Source organism: Phaethon aethereus, assembly GCF_964289735.1.
Source record: "Phaethon aethereus genome assembly, chromosome: 8".
NCBI classification, from domain to species: domain Eukaryota; kingdom Metazoa; phylum Chordata; class Aves; order Phaethontiformes; family Phaethontidae; genus Phaethon; species Phaethon aethereus.
This window is the reverse complement of record NC_138584.1, coordinates 10,294,636-10,310,109: the sequence shown is the minus strand read 5'-3', so window position 1 is coordinate 10,310,109 and position 15,474 is coordinate 10,294,636. Positions and strand designations below refer to the sequence as shown.

The following is a 15,474-nucleotide window of genomic DNA, read 5'->3' as shown; positions in this document are numbered from 1 at the left end:
GAGCTCGATGCCGCAGGGCCCCGCTTGGGCCGTCCCTCGGCTCCGCGGCGGGCCTGCTGGCGCACGGACAAAGGTTCCGTCCGCGGGTCGGGCCGAGGGAGGCGGGGAGCCCGGCCGCGGACTTGACACTTGGCGGTGACAGGCGCGGGGAGAGGGCCGTGCCGGCGGCCCGCGCAGCCCCGCCGCCCTGGCAGGCGCCGGGCGGCTCTCCAGCTGGCCCGAGGGACGGGCACCGGGCGGGAAAGCAGAAGGGTTGGCTTGCCGTGCTGGGGTTAAACGGGAAGCGAATGCCCTTAGGTGTAATCATAACAGTAGACGCCCATCCCGCGGTATTTCACAGGCCACATTCGTCTAGGAGACAAGCAAAACCAGGCCCAGCTGCTTCTCTAGATCTAATAATAGGCAGTGTGGGTTCTCTCGCTCTGAGTAGCGTTACGCCATGGTCTGGAATAGTCAGTGATGAGTTTTTAATAATGTAATAGAAGCTTAAGGTATGCAGCATAGAGAAAGAGGGAAATACAGAAAGCATTACTGAAAAAGGAAGCTAAGTTAAGTGCTAAAAGTAATTTTTACCATAATTCTTTTGCAGATTATGAAATTACTGTTAACGTATTTTCTCAAGGTCTGGAGGAGAACCAAGTCTCTACAAGAATTTTTTGCCAATCACCTATGAAGCTCCTGATTTTGAAGTTGCACTTCTGCAATGAAGAAAAGGAGACGGCTCGCTGCAAATCTGAATGAAAAGGTTCATCTTGGCCATGAGAAAGATACTTCAGAGCAGATTCTTGTAGTAGACTGTGCACAAGAAATTGTCTCAAAGTCTGCAGAAATAGCTCCTGCAGATCAGCTTGAATCTTCGCAAGAACTTTCACCATCATCAGAACAGAGAAAGCTCCTTAGCTCGTTGCAGTATAACAAAAATCTACTTAAATACTTAAATGACGATAGACAGAAACATCCATCATTTTGTGATTTACTTATAATTGTAGAAGGAAAAGAATTTAGTGCTCACAAAGTTGTAGTGGCTGTTGGGAGTAGTTATTTTCACGCCTGCTTGAGCAAAAATCCAAGCACCGATGTCGTCACATTAGATCATGTAACTCATTCTGTCTTTCAGCATTTGCTTGAGTTTCTCTACACCTCTGAGTTTTTTGTATATAAAAATGAAATTCCATTAGTGCTGGAAGCAGCAAAATTTTTAGATATCATAGATGCAGTGAAGTTACTAAATAATGAAAGTGCTTCTAACATACAGACTGATGTGGTAACTGATGTACCTACACCAGTAGAAACACTCAATGAACTGACAGGTAAACTATTAAATAGTCATCAGTGCACTTTTTGTGGTCGAAGTTTCTGTTACAAGAAGTCCTTAGAAAATCATTTGGCTAAAGCCCACAGATCCCTTTCACAGGAAAGAAAACATGGGTTAAAAATGGTTGAGAAGGCCAGCTTTTCCACTAGACGTTCTACAAGAAACCGTAAATGTCCAGCTAAATTTGATAACAGTGATAATGAAAGTGGTGATGCCTCTGACAGCAATTTGGAAAAAGTCAGTTCTGACAAGGAAACATCTGATAGGAGTGAATTTGAAGACAGTGAAAGTGAATGCAATGCTGATGAAGAGGGACAGGAAGAGGAAATGTCAGGTGAAGATTCAGAGTCTGAAGAACAAAGTGAAAAAGAACAGAATGATACTGAGGAGGGTTCTGAATCAACTGAGGCAGTTGATTCAGTGGGAAATATTCCTGAAGGCTTAGCTCCAGTCATCATTCAAAGCAGTAGCAAAAAACTACTGCAATGTCCCAAGTGTGACAAAAAATTTGATCGAGTAGGTAAGAGCAAGTTAGGTTGATTCCTTTCCTTTTTACCATATGGTGGTGCTATTCGTGTGGGAATAAACAGCATTTTCTCTGTCCTAGGGAGTGAAGATCAGAATTTCTGGATTGTCTCATTGATCCAGTATGCTGCTAATTTTTCTAAGTGTGTTAAGTTGTTATGTCTGTGGTGCTAAACAGTTTCGATAAATGAACTGAGTGCATTATTTGAAAAATCTGCAAATACTAAATTTGTTTCTCTTTCACTGCTCTGCATTCTGGTTGTTAGCATGGTATGTAAAAGCAGCCTTGAAAAAGGAGGGAAATATAGCAAGATATTAAATGATAAATTGCATGAAGTCTGTACTGTATTTTCTGCTGAATTAATTTTAAGTAACAGAGCTGTCATTGCTGCAGTAAAACAGCACTATTGTCAAACAGCCTGAAATTTTTCTGTTCTACATGATGTGTATGTGCTTAGGACCTAGTCACTCTTGACTTCTAGCTTCATATTTCTGGTCTGTAGTTAGCACCGAGTAATACTTTGTCAGCTTAATCTGACCTGTTAGGGCTGTTTATGTTATAGTTAAATCTAGGTGTATAGTTACTTGAGATATCAGAAGAGTAAAAATTCCAGTCCTGACCCATCCAATACTTTCCTGTCCTTCTTTCCCACATTAAAAGTGAAATACTACTATCCTCCAGAATTTTTGTGTTCTTTCAGTTGGAATAAATGTTGAATTATAGTCATGTAAGGTATTGACTTCCTTTCAATCATGGGAATTAGAAAGGAAACAGTTCTAGGCATTTTTGGTGTTCTTACAATAGATGCATTGTGTCTTTCATAATTTTGAAATTTTAGGAGTTTATGAAAATGGGATGGGGCTGGTGTGTGTGTTAAACACACTGTGTGTGAGTAGGAATTAGCTTGCTGAGGTAAAATGAATTTTCCAGGGTCACAAATTGTACCATAGAAGCTATTTAATATTAAAAATGTGGGACTTAACTGTACTTGTAATGCCATATCTTAAATTTAAAGTACCATAGGAAATTTTCTGAATTTGAGAGCTTTGTTATTTGTATTGAAAGGCTACCGTACAGAAATAAATGGCTTATGAGTATTTAGGGTTGTGATGGTACATTTTGACTTTGCACACGTTGGAAGCCCTTTTCTCTTTGCACTTTCATAACTTAGAATTCTAGTTTTGTGCTCAAAAAATACATAGGAAATAGCATTAAGACAAGTGATACATAAAGTATTTCTTTATAAGCTTGTATTACGGTAGATAATTGACTTGTATTTTAAATTTTTGAGCTATGGTCCTTTTTTTTTCCCCCTCATCTAACTCCCAGAAGTATGATGCGTATTCTACAGAGAAAAAAAAAAAAATCTAGTACAAAGCAGAGAGCCTGTTATTGACTTGAGGTAGGTAGATCCTTGGTGCAGGACGGAATTCTATTCTGAGAAAAAACCTGGCAAACAGAAGAGGGAATGCAAGCGTAAAAGAAATGAGAGAGTAGTATTTTTGTTTATGGTAGTATCTTGGATCCCAAATATAGATCATTTGCAAGGATTTGTAACAGTCGTTCAGTGTTTTTTTTTTTATTTGAAAGTACCTTAAAAATACCAGTTTGTTGCAAGACTGTTCCCTGTTCTGAAAAGGTACTTCACAATCAGTGTAATGAAAGAGTAGTAGTTTAACTTTCAGTACTTAAGAACAGAGTATTCTGTAGGGTTGAACAAGAGGGGCTTGTAACCCTCGCACAGTTTTAACAGTAATACAGAGCCCTTTTATTTTTACTTTTTATCTTAAGAATTGTGAAGATGGAAGTGTATAGAGGAACCTTGGATCAAACACATGTGATCACCATGCAGTTTTCAGTGGAGTAAACCAGTAGAAATCTTTAGATGTGTGTGGAAGGTACTTCGATCTTGACCGCATTTGAGAGACTGTAGAGAGATTATAGAACAAATCCTAAATGTGTATATTGTAGGTGATACCTGTTACAGTTTATGCGAACAGACCTTTTTGTTGTTGTACAGGCAAATATGAGAGCCATACGCGTGTACACACGGGTGAGAAACCTTTTGAGTGTGATATATGTCATCAGCGCTATTCAACAAAGTCCAACCTGACAGTACACCGAAAGAAACACTCTAGTGATACTGACTTTCATAAAAAGGAACACAAATGTCCCTACTGCAATAAGCTGCATGCAAGCAAAAAGACTTTAGCGAAGCATGTGAAGAGGCAAGTATGAGCAGATTTGTCTTGCGTGTCTGAAGAATTGTTTTTTTCAGTTCAAAAGCGAAGACAAATGTATGCATGCACATAGCATATTCAGCATTATTTCTTTACTGTTTCAAATAAATATCTTTTCAAAGGGCATGGAAATTAGCAGTATCAACTAACCTGCCATAAGGAGTGCAGCAGTCTTAATATACTTGTGTTGCTTTTAATTTGGAGGAAGAATAACATATCTTACTTGGTTTTAGATGTTGATGCTATGCTGTTGATGATAATAGGTGGATAAACCATTTTCATGCAGATTCTTTAGGTGAATAATCTGTTTGTGACAGGTTCAATTACAAGGTATTAATATTTACATACTGCTTTTTTCTATGTCTTTGTAAATATCCATAAAGCATTATGATTGAAGCTGTCCTCTCTCTTACCAGTTGTCATATGAGTCTATAGTCAACACTGCTTTCCAGTTACTTGTGCCTTTAGCATTGTTTAATTGTCGGTGTTCTGTTCTGATGGTTTGGTGATCAACTTTCATGCCACATAAAGCTTAGAAATGGATATCTAGTATTTAGGTGATCTTCATCTTGGAAAGTTATAACTACTTTCAGCTTCTGTTGTTCTCCTAGGTTTCATCCAGAGAATGTACAAGAATTTCTTTCTATAAAGAAGACAAAGAGTGAAGGCTGGAAATGTGATGTAAGCAATACTTCAGTACTTTTGGGTTTTTTTATGTAGATATGATGCTTTGTGACATGAATACTTAAATGAAAATGTGGTATGTATTTCTGTGAAATCTCAGTAAGCTTCGTAAGCGATGGTATAAACTTCCTCTTTATGTGCTGATTTAAAGGCTGAACTTGGTCTGTACAGCTTATGTCGAGGTAGATATGAAATTGAATTCTAAAATAGTTGAAGGCAGTATTTTTTAATGTGATCAGTTATTACTGTTGTTAAAATACATCAGTTTGCAGATGATTAGATTTGAGTGTTGCAAATGCTTTAAAAATAGAGTATTTACTCTGCCATTAATTATGCACATCAAACATAACCATAAAGTATACTTTTTTGGAAGGTTCTCTCAATAGTGAGGAAAATACATGTCAAATATGAAACACTTTCTCATTTAGCTGCATATGCACATCAAGAGAGTTCTAAATTTGTACTAAATTTATCTCTGGTTGTAAAATCATAGAATCCTTTCCTTGATTTTCCGCAGGAGAGGTATATGTGTGAAACTACATCTACTGTCAAAACAAGTTTGTAGAACGTCCATTCTCCATCTGTCTGGTGCCAAATAATGTTTTAAGGCTTCAAATGCGGGGTTTACTTTTTTTTCAGGGCAACTGTTTTGTTTATGCAAACTGCTATATGCCCCTGTGTGTCTGTAACATTAGGTGCTGTAACATAATTACTAACCTTGCTTTGTTTGTGACCTTTCACTTATAAACATGTAGTAGGAGGTTGGGAGATATCAACTGTAGGAATTTTTGGTGTTTGTTCTGCTGGTGATGGTATCATGGTTGGAGGTGTTACATGATTGACCAAAGGGTGTTATCTTCCAGATGAAGTTATATTGCAGATTCTGTTTGTTACTTGGTAAGAAACATTTAAAGAGTGGGAATCAATCATGCAACATGTTGATGTTCATTTCACAGAAAGTACTCTTACCACACGAATGATTTGGTAAACTCCAGTTTGTGGTTTGGGGTTTTTTTGTTTTTGTTTTTTTTTTTACTTGAAAATTTTGTGTTCAGTAGAAGTTTTTAAAAAGTGAGCTGCTGCTCTTGTACTGCTGACATGCATTGAAAATGGACTTGAACTGAAAGCAGGAGTAGAATTTTAGCTTTTATAGCAGTTAGAGAACATGTAGAACCCTTAAGAGCTGTGACAGGTTGTTTAGTATGTTCTGAGGGCTGAGGTGCCACAGATGTAAGCTGCAGGATTTCTTCAGATTGTTGATTTATGCTCTAGTCCATGTGTGAACACTAGGATTTGGTGGCCATACTTTAATCCTTGAGATACATGAGCAAATTCACAGAAACAGTAGAGTATTCATAGTAAAGAAAAGCAAGAAGGCTATTATACTTTACAGGTATGAGATTTTCTTACACTTACATTTAACATTAATGAGTTTTTAAACAAATAAAACTGTTGCTTCTGATTTTCTGAGGCTAAAAGTGTTATTCAGGTGTACTCTGAGAAAACTGCACGATTTCATGTATGACAGTTACGTAGTACTAGATTCAGGTATTACAAACAATGACAACAGTTTCACAGTGAAATCAGTGAGCACCACGTTGATTTATGTTAAAGCATAGGACCCCAATGTTAAGTTGTTATACCTAGTTTAAATGCCGAAATTTGAGCTGTGTTTTCAATTCTGTAATTGAACTGCATGCTTACTTTAATGACTACTATAATTATTATATGTTTTGGTTTTGATTAATCTGAAAACAGTACTAAAAAGCTCACATAATTTTAACATTGTGAAAGTTCTGTATCTCTAAAATATATTGTGAGGTTTTTTTTTTTGTTGTTGGTATTGGCATTTTCTCTTTAATACATGCTGTCGGAGAATTTCCCAGGGGAAATAAAGGGACAGGTATGACACTAGTTGTACAGTAGCTTATGCTAAAACAGCTTTTACCACAGTCCAAATGAGCTGTTTCAGCATCCAAAACCAAGCCAAAGCTATTTAGTTTTTTTTCCATTGCGTTATTTTCTGCTGAGTTATGGTGTTGAAACACCCTACGAAAAGAGTGGTAAGTGCTGGAGTCAGTAGAAAGAAGTGGGGGTGGAGCATATAACTGTATGCAAGAGTTGCCAGTAGTTTACGCTGCCATGGATTGTCACCCTAATTTATGTAGTGCAGTCCACTAGGGTTTATGTAGAACACAGATTTTTTTGATGTTGACTACGAGGCTTTACAAGTTGGATAGAGTAGGCTTTTGAAGAATACATGTTTAATCTTACATTGCTGCAGAGAGCAGATGAACTAAACTGTTAGAATTTATGAATAGGAGAAAAAATCTGGTTATAACTGATGTATCTTTGACAAAGCATATTATCATTTTAGATTTGTAAGAAGTCTTTCACTCGAAGACCTCATTTAGAAGAGCATATGATTCTTCACTCTCAGGATAAACCCTTTAAGTGTACCTACTGTGAAGAGCACTTTAAATCCCGATTTGCAAGACTGAAACATCAAGAAAAATTCCATCTCGGTATAGAAACTTCCTTCTGACATGTAAACAGTAGATTTAAAGTAAAACCTTCCTCCACCATTCTATGTCCTAACCACTCTGGTTTCTACCTCACTTCCTTTTCCAGTTCTCCCCTTTCCGGTTTTGTGGGAGAGTTAGTTGTTTACTTTTCTGTTCAGCTGTTTTTTGGAGGTGTTGTATTGTACCTAAATAAATGCAAAGGAGGCGGGGGGAGGGAGAAGAATTAAGGTGAGTTTTGTTTTAAAACTTTTTTGCATGAAATTGGTTCTCAACTATGGAGTCAGATTCTTCATGAAGTTTTCCAAAGACCTTTTTCTATCCTCTTGAAGTATTTCAAAGACTTTTTTTATTACCGTTAATTATTTCTGCCAGGTAGGAACTAGACTGGTGATAGTAATGGGAATTTGGCTTTTCAGTCAGTCTTAAGTGGGCTTAATTACTTTTTAGTGTTCAAAAAACGTGTAGCCGTGGGCACGTAGGGACATGGTTTAGTGGGCATGGTGGTGTTGGACATGATGATCTTAAAGGTCTTTTCCAACCTTAATGATTCTGTGATTCTGTGACTATAAATTCTAAATTTTTGCTTTACAACCATGAAACTTGCCAGTATACTAGGTGTTAGAAATAACTTACCTGAACAGAAAGTGCACAAAGTCTTAATTAAAATATGCTGACTGTACTAAACATCAAATCATTTCTTAGTGGTTTAACTCCAGACGACAACTAAGCACCACACAGCAACTCATTCACTGCCCCTGCCAGCAGGATGGGGGAAAGAGAATTGGCAGGGTAAAAGTGAGAAAACTCATGGGTTGGGATAAGGACAGTTTAATAGGCAAAGCAAAACAAGGAATTCATTCACCACTTCCCATGGGCAGGCAGGTGTTCAGCCATCTCCAGGAAAGCAGGGCTCCATCACACATAGCAGTTGCTTGGGAAGGCAACACTCCCAATATCCCGCCTTTTCTCCTTCCCCCAGCTTTATATGTTGAGCACGACACCATGTGGTCTGGAACATCCCTCTGGTCAGTTGGGGTCAGCTGTCCCAGTTATGACCCATCCCAGCTTCTTGTGCATCCCCAGCCTATTCACTGGTGGGGTGAGAAGCAGAAGAGGCCTTGGCTCTGTGTAAGCTTGGCAATAACTAAAACATCCCTGTGGTATCGGCACTGTTTACAGCATAAACACAACCCCATACTAGCTGCTGTGAAGAAAATTAACTCCACCCCAGCCAAAACCAGCACAGTTAGGCAAAACTTTTGCTTTGTAAATTGATCAGGGTTTTCACAAGTAACCAATCTCATTTGGTTTAACTGACACTTAACAGTACTATATATGTCTGTCTCCTTGTAGGGCCTTTTCCTTGTGATATTTGTGGACGCCAGTTTAACGATACAGGAAATCTGAAACGCCATATAGAATGTACTCATGGAGGAAAGAGAAAATGGACATGTTTCATCTGTGGAAAATCTGTTAGGGAACGGTAAGGAGTTGCTTGACTACTTGAACTTCATCAGAACAGAAGAATATTTAGCATGCTTTCTTTGATTCTGACTGTGTTTTAGCTTTGAGTTTTTAACATAAATGAGACCATTTCAGAGGGCTAGTTATTAAACAGTAGCATCAGAGCCCCAGGTAGCTTGTGATTTTCTGATGACCTCTAAAATTAAGGGTGACAATTGTAGGTAATTAGTTATGAGGCGGAACTATATTAAGAAAGTCTTACCTCTAACTCACTTCACTTAGGGTTCCTGTGTTGTGTAAGAACATCTTGCATTTGTTTGGGAAAGGGTTTTCTGCCACAGATAATTTGGTAAATATACTGATGAGGGCAGGAAGATCAGGAAGACTGGTGGGAATGACTAAGAAGAAATTGGACTTGTACAAACATGGTTTCATGGAAGATGGAATAATACTGTACGACCTTTGCTGTTGTGTCTCTAAATGGAGGGAAAAAATGTTAATTTAGCTCTTTGAAAAGTGGAAGCTCTAAAAGTTGGCTGATAAATTCTACTATATAGAAAAAGAGCATAGAAAAACTAGAAATAAGATTCCCTGCTCCCCACCCCACCCCCCTTTTCCATTCTACATGTATGAGGGGAAAAAAAAATGAACTTTAAATGGTTGCTAACATGGCTTCAGTGCAGGTGTCTTGCACTGTTCTATAAAGGAGATCTTTTAAGTTTTCCAAGTGGTGGTTTATGTTCAGGTTCTGAAACATAAAAAGTTTATAAGGCTTATTTTTTTTTAAATTTTGACAGAATACAGCTTCGTCTCAATAACTGTGACTAAGATTCTAGTTATGTTCTATTTGGGGAATATGAAAAGATTTGAGTTTGTATACTGCAATATGTTTTCTTGATTTTTAATTTTTTTTCCAATGACTGGCAAAGACTCCCCCAGAAGTATTGTAAGAGGAATATTTGTCCCTAATGGGTTTTGTTGGTAATGTGCATTTTCTAGTAGGGTCAGTAGGGTATGTCTAGGTCAATAGGGTATGTGTGTGTTAAAAGAAAATGTACTAATGCAATACTGAAATAGTAAACAAACAAGCTATAAGCACAGATATAACTGCAAGAATAATTTCTGTTTGAAAAAAGTAAGTTTGCACACCTCAAGTTTCATTTACATTGTTAGGCAGTTGAATATTTAAATGTTGTTGCTCTCATTAGAAAAGTCAAAATTTTTGTGTAAAGCATAAAAAAAAAATCTTCAAAAAATAATATTTATAATAAATACTGGAAGGAGATGAAGGAGTTTTCCCTTTTGTTGAGTTGACACACTTATCAGCTGTGCATACAGTAAATTTTATTGTCCTATTCCTTTGCTTGAGAGGGATTTTCACTATGTGCACTTTTTTTTTTTTCCTGCATTGGAAAAGCAATAGTAACAGTAGACTTACATACGTATACGTATACATGTGTTTATAAATATATATGTATTTAAATAAGCTCTGTGCTGGGTTAAGTTAAATTAACATCCATGATCTAGATTTTCTTCAAGTCTGACTTTAAAGCTCTGGCTTAGGTATACATATAGTAACAGGAAATTACTACATAGAAAATAGTGTCAAATTGAGGTTTTCTTTAACAGATGTTGTCCAAGTGTATGTTGGGATGATGTTTTGTTTCTTTCTTTGTATTGTTTCTAGACCCAGCTGGTTCAGGAAATAGCAGGTTGCCATACTGCCTTTGAATGTATGTGTATGTGTGTGTATCTGAAAAAATTGATGCAGTTATTTGGATATATTGTGATCCATCAGAGTTAAAGAAATTGAGAAAATGATGGTCTGTTTCACTTTACAGTGGCAGTGACATTGCTTAAAATTAAATTTTACTGCCTTTGTTAAACAGAACAACTTTGAAAGAACATCTGAGAATTCACAGTGGAGAGAAGCCTCATCTTTGCAGTATTTGTGGACAGAGTTTTCGTCATGGAAGCTCTTACAGGTACAGCTCTTACTTAAACTGCAAAACTGTCTTGCTTATTTGGTCATATATATGCATTCATGTTATCGACATAATTCTTTGTAATGTATGTGTTTTGATTTTTTCCAACTCTGAGAGCATCAGTAAATGCTTTAGACATGCTTAATTATTGAAAATATATTAATAATCTGTGAGGAGTCATTTGATTTTTAATACGTTAGTGGTTTAAACACAGATAGAATCCCATACCAATCTTCTAACAAAGTTGACTATCCTGCACATCTAAAACTTTTGCAGTTATTTCTCTTTGTTATTCAAAGAGAAAATAAGTGGAAGACTAAAATGTCCTACTAAATTAACGTTAGATGTGAGAGTTTAGCTCATAAACTGTTTAACAGTTTAAGCATACCTCAACAGAAAGTTTTTTCCTGATATTTGTGTGAAGCATTATAGACTGTGTTTTCTGGTATTTTCAATTGAATTAGCAGTACAGGTTATTTTAACAATATTGCATTTTATGGTTATATTTGACTGTAAATATGCAGACTTCATCTAAGAGTCCATCATGATGACAAGAGATACGAATGTGAAGAATGTGGGAAAACATTTATTCGGCATGACCATCTGACAAAACACAAAAAAATACACTCAGGTAGGCATTTTCTTTGAAAATTGGCTTCAAAATTACTGTTTTGAAATAAGATAAAAAAAAAAATTAATTATGGATCTTTTTTCAGTACATGCAATGTTCTAGGCGTGATAAAAGTTCCTCTCACTATTTTTAAGGTCTACTACAGTAGGGTTAATCTTACATGTTTGTAAGATTTAAAAGCCAAGTGTTTCCTCCACGTTAACATAGAAAGCCGAGGGACAGTCAAAAACATGTAACAGTGAATTGCTTTAAAAATAATAATAAAAAAAGCAAAAGTGAAAAAGGAGGATTTTTTAATGAGTTCAGATTTCTTTTTTTAATAGCAATTGTGTGAAACATTATTACCACAACACAGAAGAAGCTGTCATAGTTGCTGTCAAAGTTTGTACACTGATCACTTTAATGTAAGAACATCAAAAAGGTGTTTTCTGAAGTCTGTTACAGAGAAGAGGGAAGGAAGGAAGGAAGGTGATGGGAGTCAACCTGGAGAAAAGCCAGGTGGGGATGATCAGGAGGAAGAAAAATCATCTGTTGCACTGAGAGTAGAAGGGTTATCAAATGTATAGGAAGAGCCAAGATTCACTAGGGACTTTTCCTTTTTCGGAATAGGATCCAAAGGGAATGGGGCCTTCTAGGAGGCAAAATACTAGGCAGCATGAAAATATAAAAGTGATCAGCGTTTAAACTTACTGAGCCTTTATTTTGAAGGACAGCTTCTTTTTTGATGTTTGAAATCATAATGCCTGCTATAAAATAAAGAAATCTTTGAAAACTCAAGTAAAAAAAAAAAAACCCAAAAAATCCTCTTTTCTACTCTATTTGCTTTTCCCCCCTCTAGAAAGTTACATTCTTTGACTGTCCACACTCCTCCTACTTACTTGAGAAGAAATATTCTGCCACTTTGTGGAAGATCTCAAGATGACTAAAAAGAATCAAGATACTTTTAAACAGCAGCATAAAAGAAAAAGGTAATTATGTAAATCAGGATAATTACAAAGACAAATATTATTATGTAATTTTAAGATCTAAAAACTAGTAGCTGAAAATAATAGGTGTGTTTAAATAAGCTTTTCTTTTTAAAGCCCCTGAATTATTGATGATACCGCATTTCGGGTCATAATGAAGAGAATAGATTCCTAGTCATTGACTTGTACCTCTCATGCAGTGCGTGTTTGGGGAAGTGTCTCTTATGAATGTGAATTTCTTTGTAGAAATGACAGACGGTCAGTAATAGTCAACAAGTGGTAAAAATCCTTAGTCGGGAACCAACCTACCTCTGGCATTTTGTTCTTTGGTAACAGAGAATCCTTCTCTGAGTAAGATATGGAAGAGCTTGATTGGCTGAACGTTGTGAACATGGATCTACAGTATGTTTTACAATTACAGCTTGTAGACATTTAATAAGTTCCAGAAGATTTAACCAAAATTTATTGAATTTTGCCCTTGTAGGTGAAAAAGCACATCAGTGTGAGGAATGTGGAAAATGTTTTGGCCGTAGAGATCACCTTACTGTTCATTATAAAAGTGTTCATCTAGGAGAAAAAGTCTGGCAGAAGTAAGTGTGGGTTTTTTTACAATTGCGTAAATTCGTCTGTACTGTAACTGATTTTGCTGGGACTTGCAAGTTTGTGCAGAATTCTAGTAGTCTTTGTGTTTGTCATGCCCATTACCTTAGTCTTGATGGAGATAATGGTTTGAAGCACATGTCAGAAAATTATTTTCACAGTTTAAGCAAGATGTTTTTTTTGTAGCATAATTAAGTAAATAAAATAAAACCAATAAAAGTATCAAATTTTAATCTGTCAATTAGCTGTCTCAATGTTGTTGTAAATTGATGGTTTGCTTGTGATATTGTAATTGCAGACTAGTTAAGACTCAATTATTGGACATCATTTGAGCACTCTCAGAACTATTGCACACTTAGGTATTTTAGAAGCTGGTAGATTAGTGGCTCTGAAAGTAGATAAAAACTTGGAAACCTGAGTTATGTCTATAAATTGAAAATACAGTAGATTTTTAAAATTCTTGAGCTCCAGAAATAAGCCTTTCAGAGATTTAAAATAAGCTGAGACCTAGTTGTTTTGCAAATGAGGTGGTTTAATGGCTTCTACTCATTAGCATTGTGTAGAAGCTGTTACAGATGTGTCTGTGTTGAAAGTATAGTACATTGTCTGCTTATTCTGTTTGTTTTTTCTTGGTAGCCAGTAGCCTAAACCATTCCTAGTACTTTATTTATGGCATAATTCTGCCAAAATGAAAGCCTCTTGTGGATTTTGGGCAAAAGCTGTTACTTAAGGATGTTTCTGGGGTCAGAAAAGAAGTTTTAGTGGCTTTTGCTCTTTGAATAGAAAGTGCTAATCCCAGCAAAGAATAAGATTGAATATTTAGAAGAATCTAATTGATCCTGCAGATGCCAGGAAATAGGAACATAAGTGAGGAAATTTGGAAACTTTGATGCTCGGCTATTTTGTAGTTAAAGATTTCAGAAAGGACTGTGCACGTAGCTTTATTGTTAGTTGGTTTAAAAAAAAGTATCTAACGTGAAGTATCTTTTCTTCTTTAAAGATACAAAGCCACGTTTCACCAGTGTGAAGTCTGTAAGAAAGTTTTCAAAGGGAAATCAAGTTTGGAAATGCATTTTAGGACACATTCAGGTAAAAACAAAATAAACTCCAACGAAACCACGAAATACGTAGGAATGTATTTTTATGCATCAACATTGATGGGATTATTTAATTCATCATAGTTGTTGAGCATTCAGGGCAAGAGTAGCAGGAAGCAGCAAGACTTTTTATTCTATCTCATATGTCGGTTACTCCTGAATACTACCTTCGGAACATACCAGTTGAAATACTGATAAATCATCAACACAGGTTTGTGGTATGCTCTCTGCACCTCCTCCTTTAGTTTACTGGTGCATGTTCTTGCCAAATTTACCTAGACCTTCTAATCATTTTTGTGGTCCAGAGAATACTCCATTTCAAGTGGTAATCTAAACAAGGATTTGATCCCTTTAGAAAGGTTTATATCCTTACCTGTTTGACTTTGGTTTTCCCGCCTTATGTTTGGGAAGATCATTGTCTCTTCAAAATGTATAGGAATACAAATTGAGCTCATTTAATAGCAGTTTTGTAACAGTTTAAAGACTGTTCTTTTTTCATTTGGTTTCTATTCTGATTATCTTTGTGTGTACCTGACAGAAATCCCAAGTGTTGAGAGAATTGATGTAAGGAGAAGGGCACGTTAACATAACTTCTAAACAAACTTCTAATGGCTCCCTTGATTTCAAAATTGATGCTAAACATATGCTCTTTGTTTTCAGTAAAATTGTTTTGTACTAGGTCTCTATGCCATAATCCATTTGCATATTTGTGTGATATGGTGTTACTCAGAATACCTGATTCTTACTTCTCTGTCTTTACAGGCGAGAAACCCTACAAATGTCAAATCTGTAATCAGTCTTTTAGAATTAAGAAGACATTAACAAAACACATGGTTATTCATTCAGATGCTCGACCTTTTAATTGCCAACACTGCAATGCAACATTTAAACGAAAAGACAAGCTGAAATATCATATCGATCATGTTCATGGATCAAAGGCTGCAGAAGAGGCATTGACATCTTCTTCAGAGGAAAAGCTAGTCTCCTTACCAGTCCAGTACACCTCTGATGACAAAGTTTACCAAACTGAGGATAAGCAATATGTGGAACAGTCCAAAGCGTATCAGTCGGAAGCCAAAACTTTGCTACAGGATGTATCTACAGAAGTATGTGTGCCTGTGACTCTGGTACCAGTTCAGATGTCTGATCCACAAGCTGATCTAGTGCAGCATACTACGCAGTCACATGGCATTCTTCCTCCACAACCTGAGCAGACAGATTATCAACGAGCAACAGATCTATCATTTCTAGAAAAATACACTCTTACTCCACAACCTGCAAATATTGTTCATCCTGTAAGGCCTGAGCAAATGTTGGATCCTAGAGACCAGTCATATCTTGGAACTTTGCTGGGGCTAGATACAGCTCCTACTGTACAGAATATTTCAAACAATGAACATTCATGATCAGACCATAACATTCCACCTAAGTTACTAAGCCAT

General features: G+C 36.6%; 1 protein-coding gene across 1 annotated transcript; it reads left to right on the top strand.

The window, feature by feature from the left end:
- Positions 1-703: 703 nt before the first annotated feature.
- Positions 704-15,438, top strand: ZBTB41 (zinc finger and BTB domain containing 41; the record flags this gene model as incomplete). The annotated part of the gene is made up of 10 exons (XM_082003201.1): positions 704-1,835; positions 3,862-4,069; positions 4,693-4,762; positions 7,143-7,290; positions 8,644-8,773; positions 10,644-10,739; positions 11,264-11,370; positions 12,820-12,925; positions 13,936-14,024; positions 14,795-15,438. 10 exons carry the CDS (start codon positions 704-706, stop codon positions 15,436-15,438), a joined length of 2,730 nt encoding a protein of 909 aa, XP_081859327.1.
- Between the last annotated feature and the right edge of the window lie 36 nt (positions 15,439-15,474).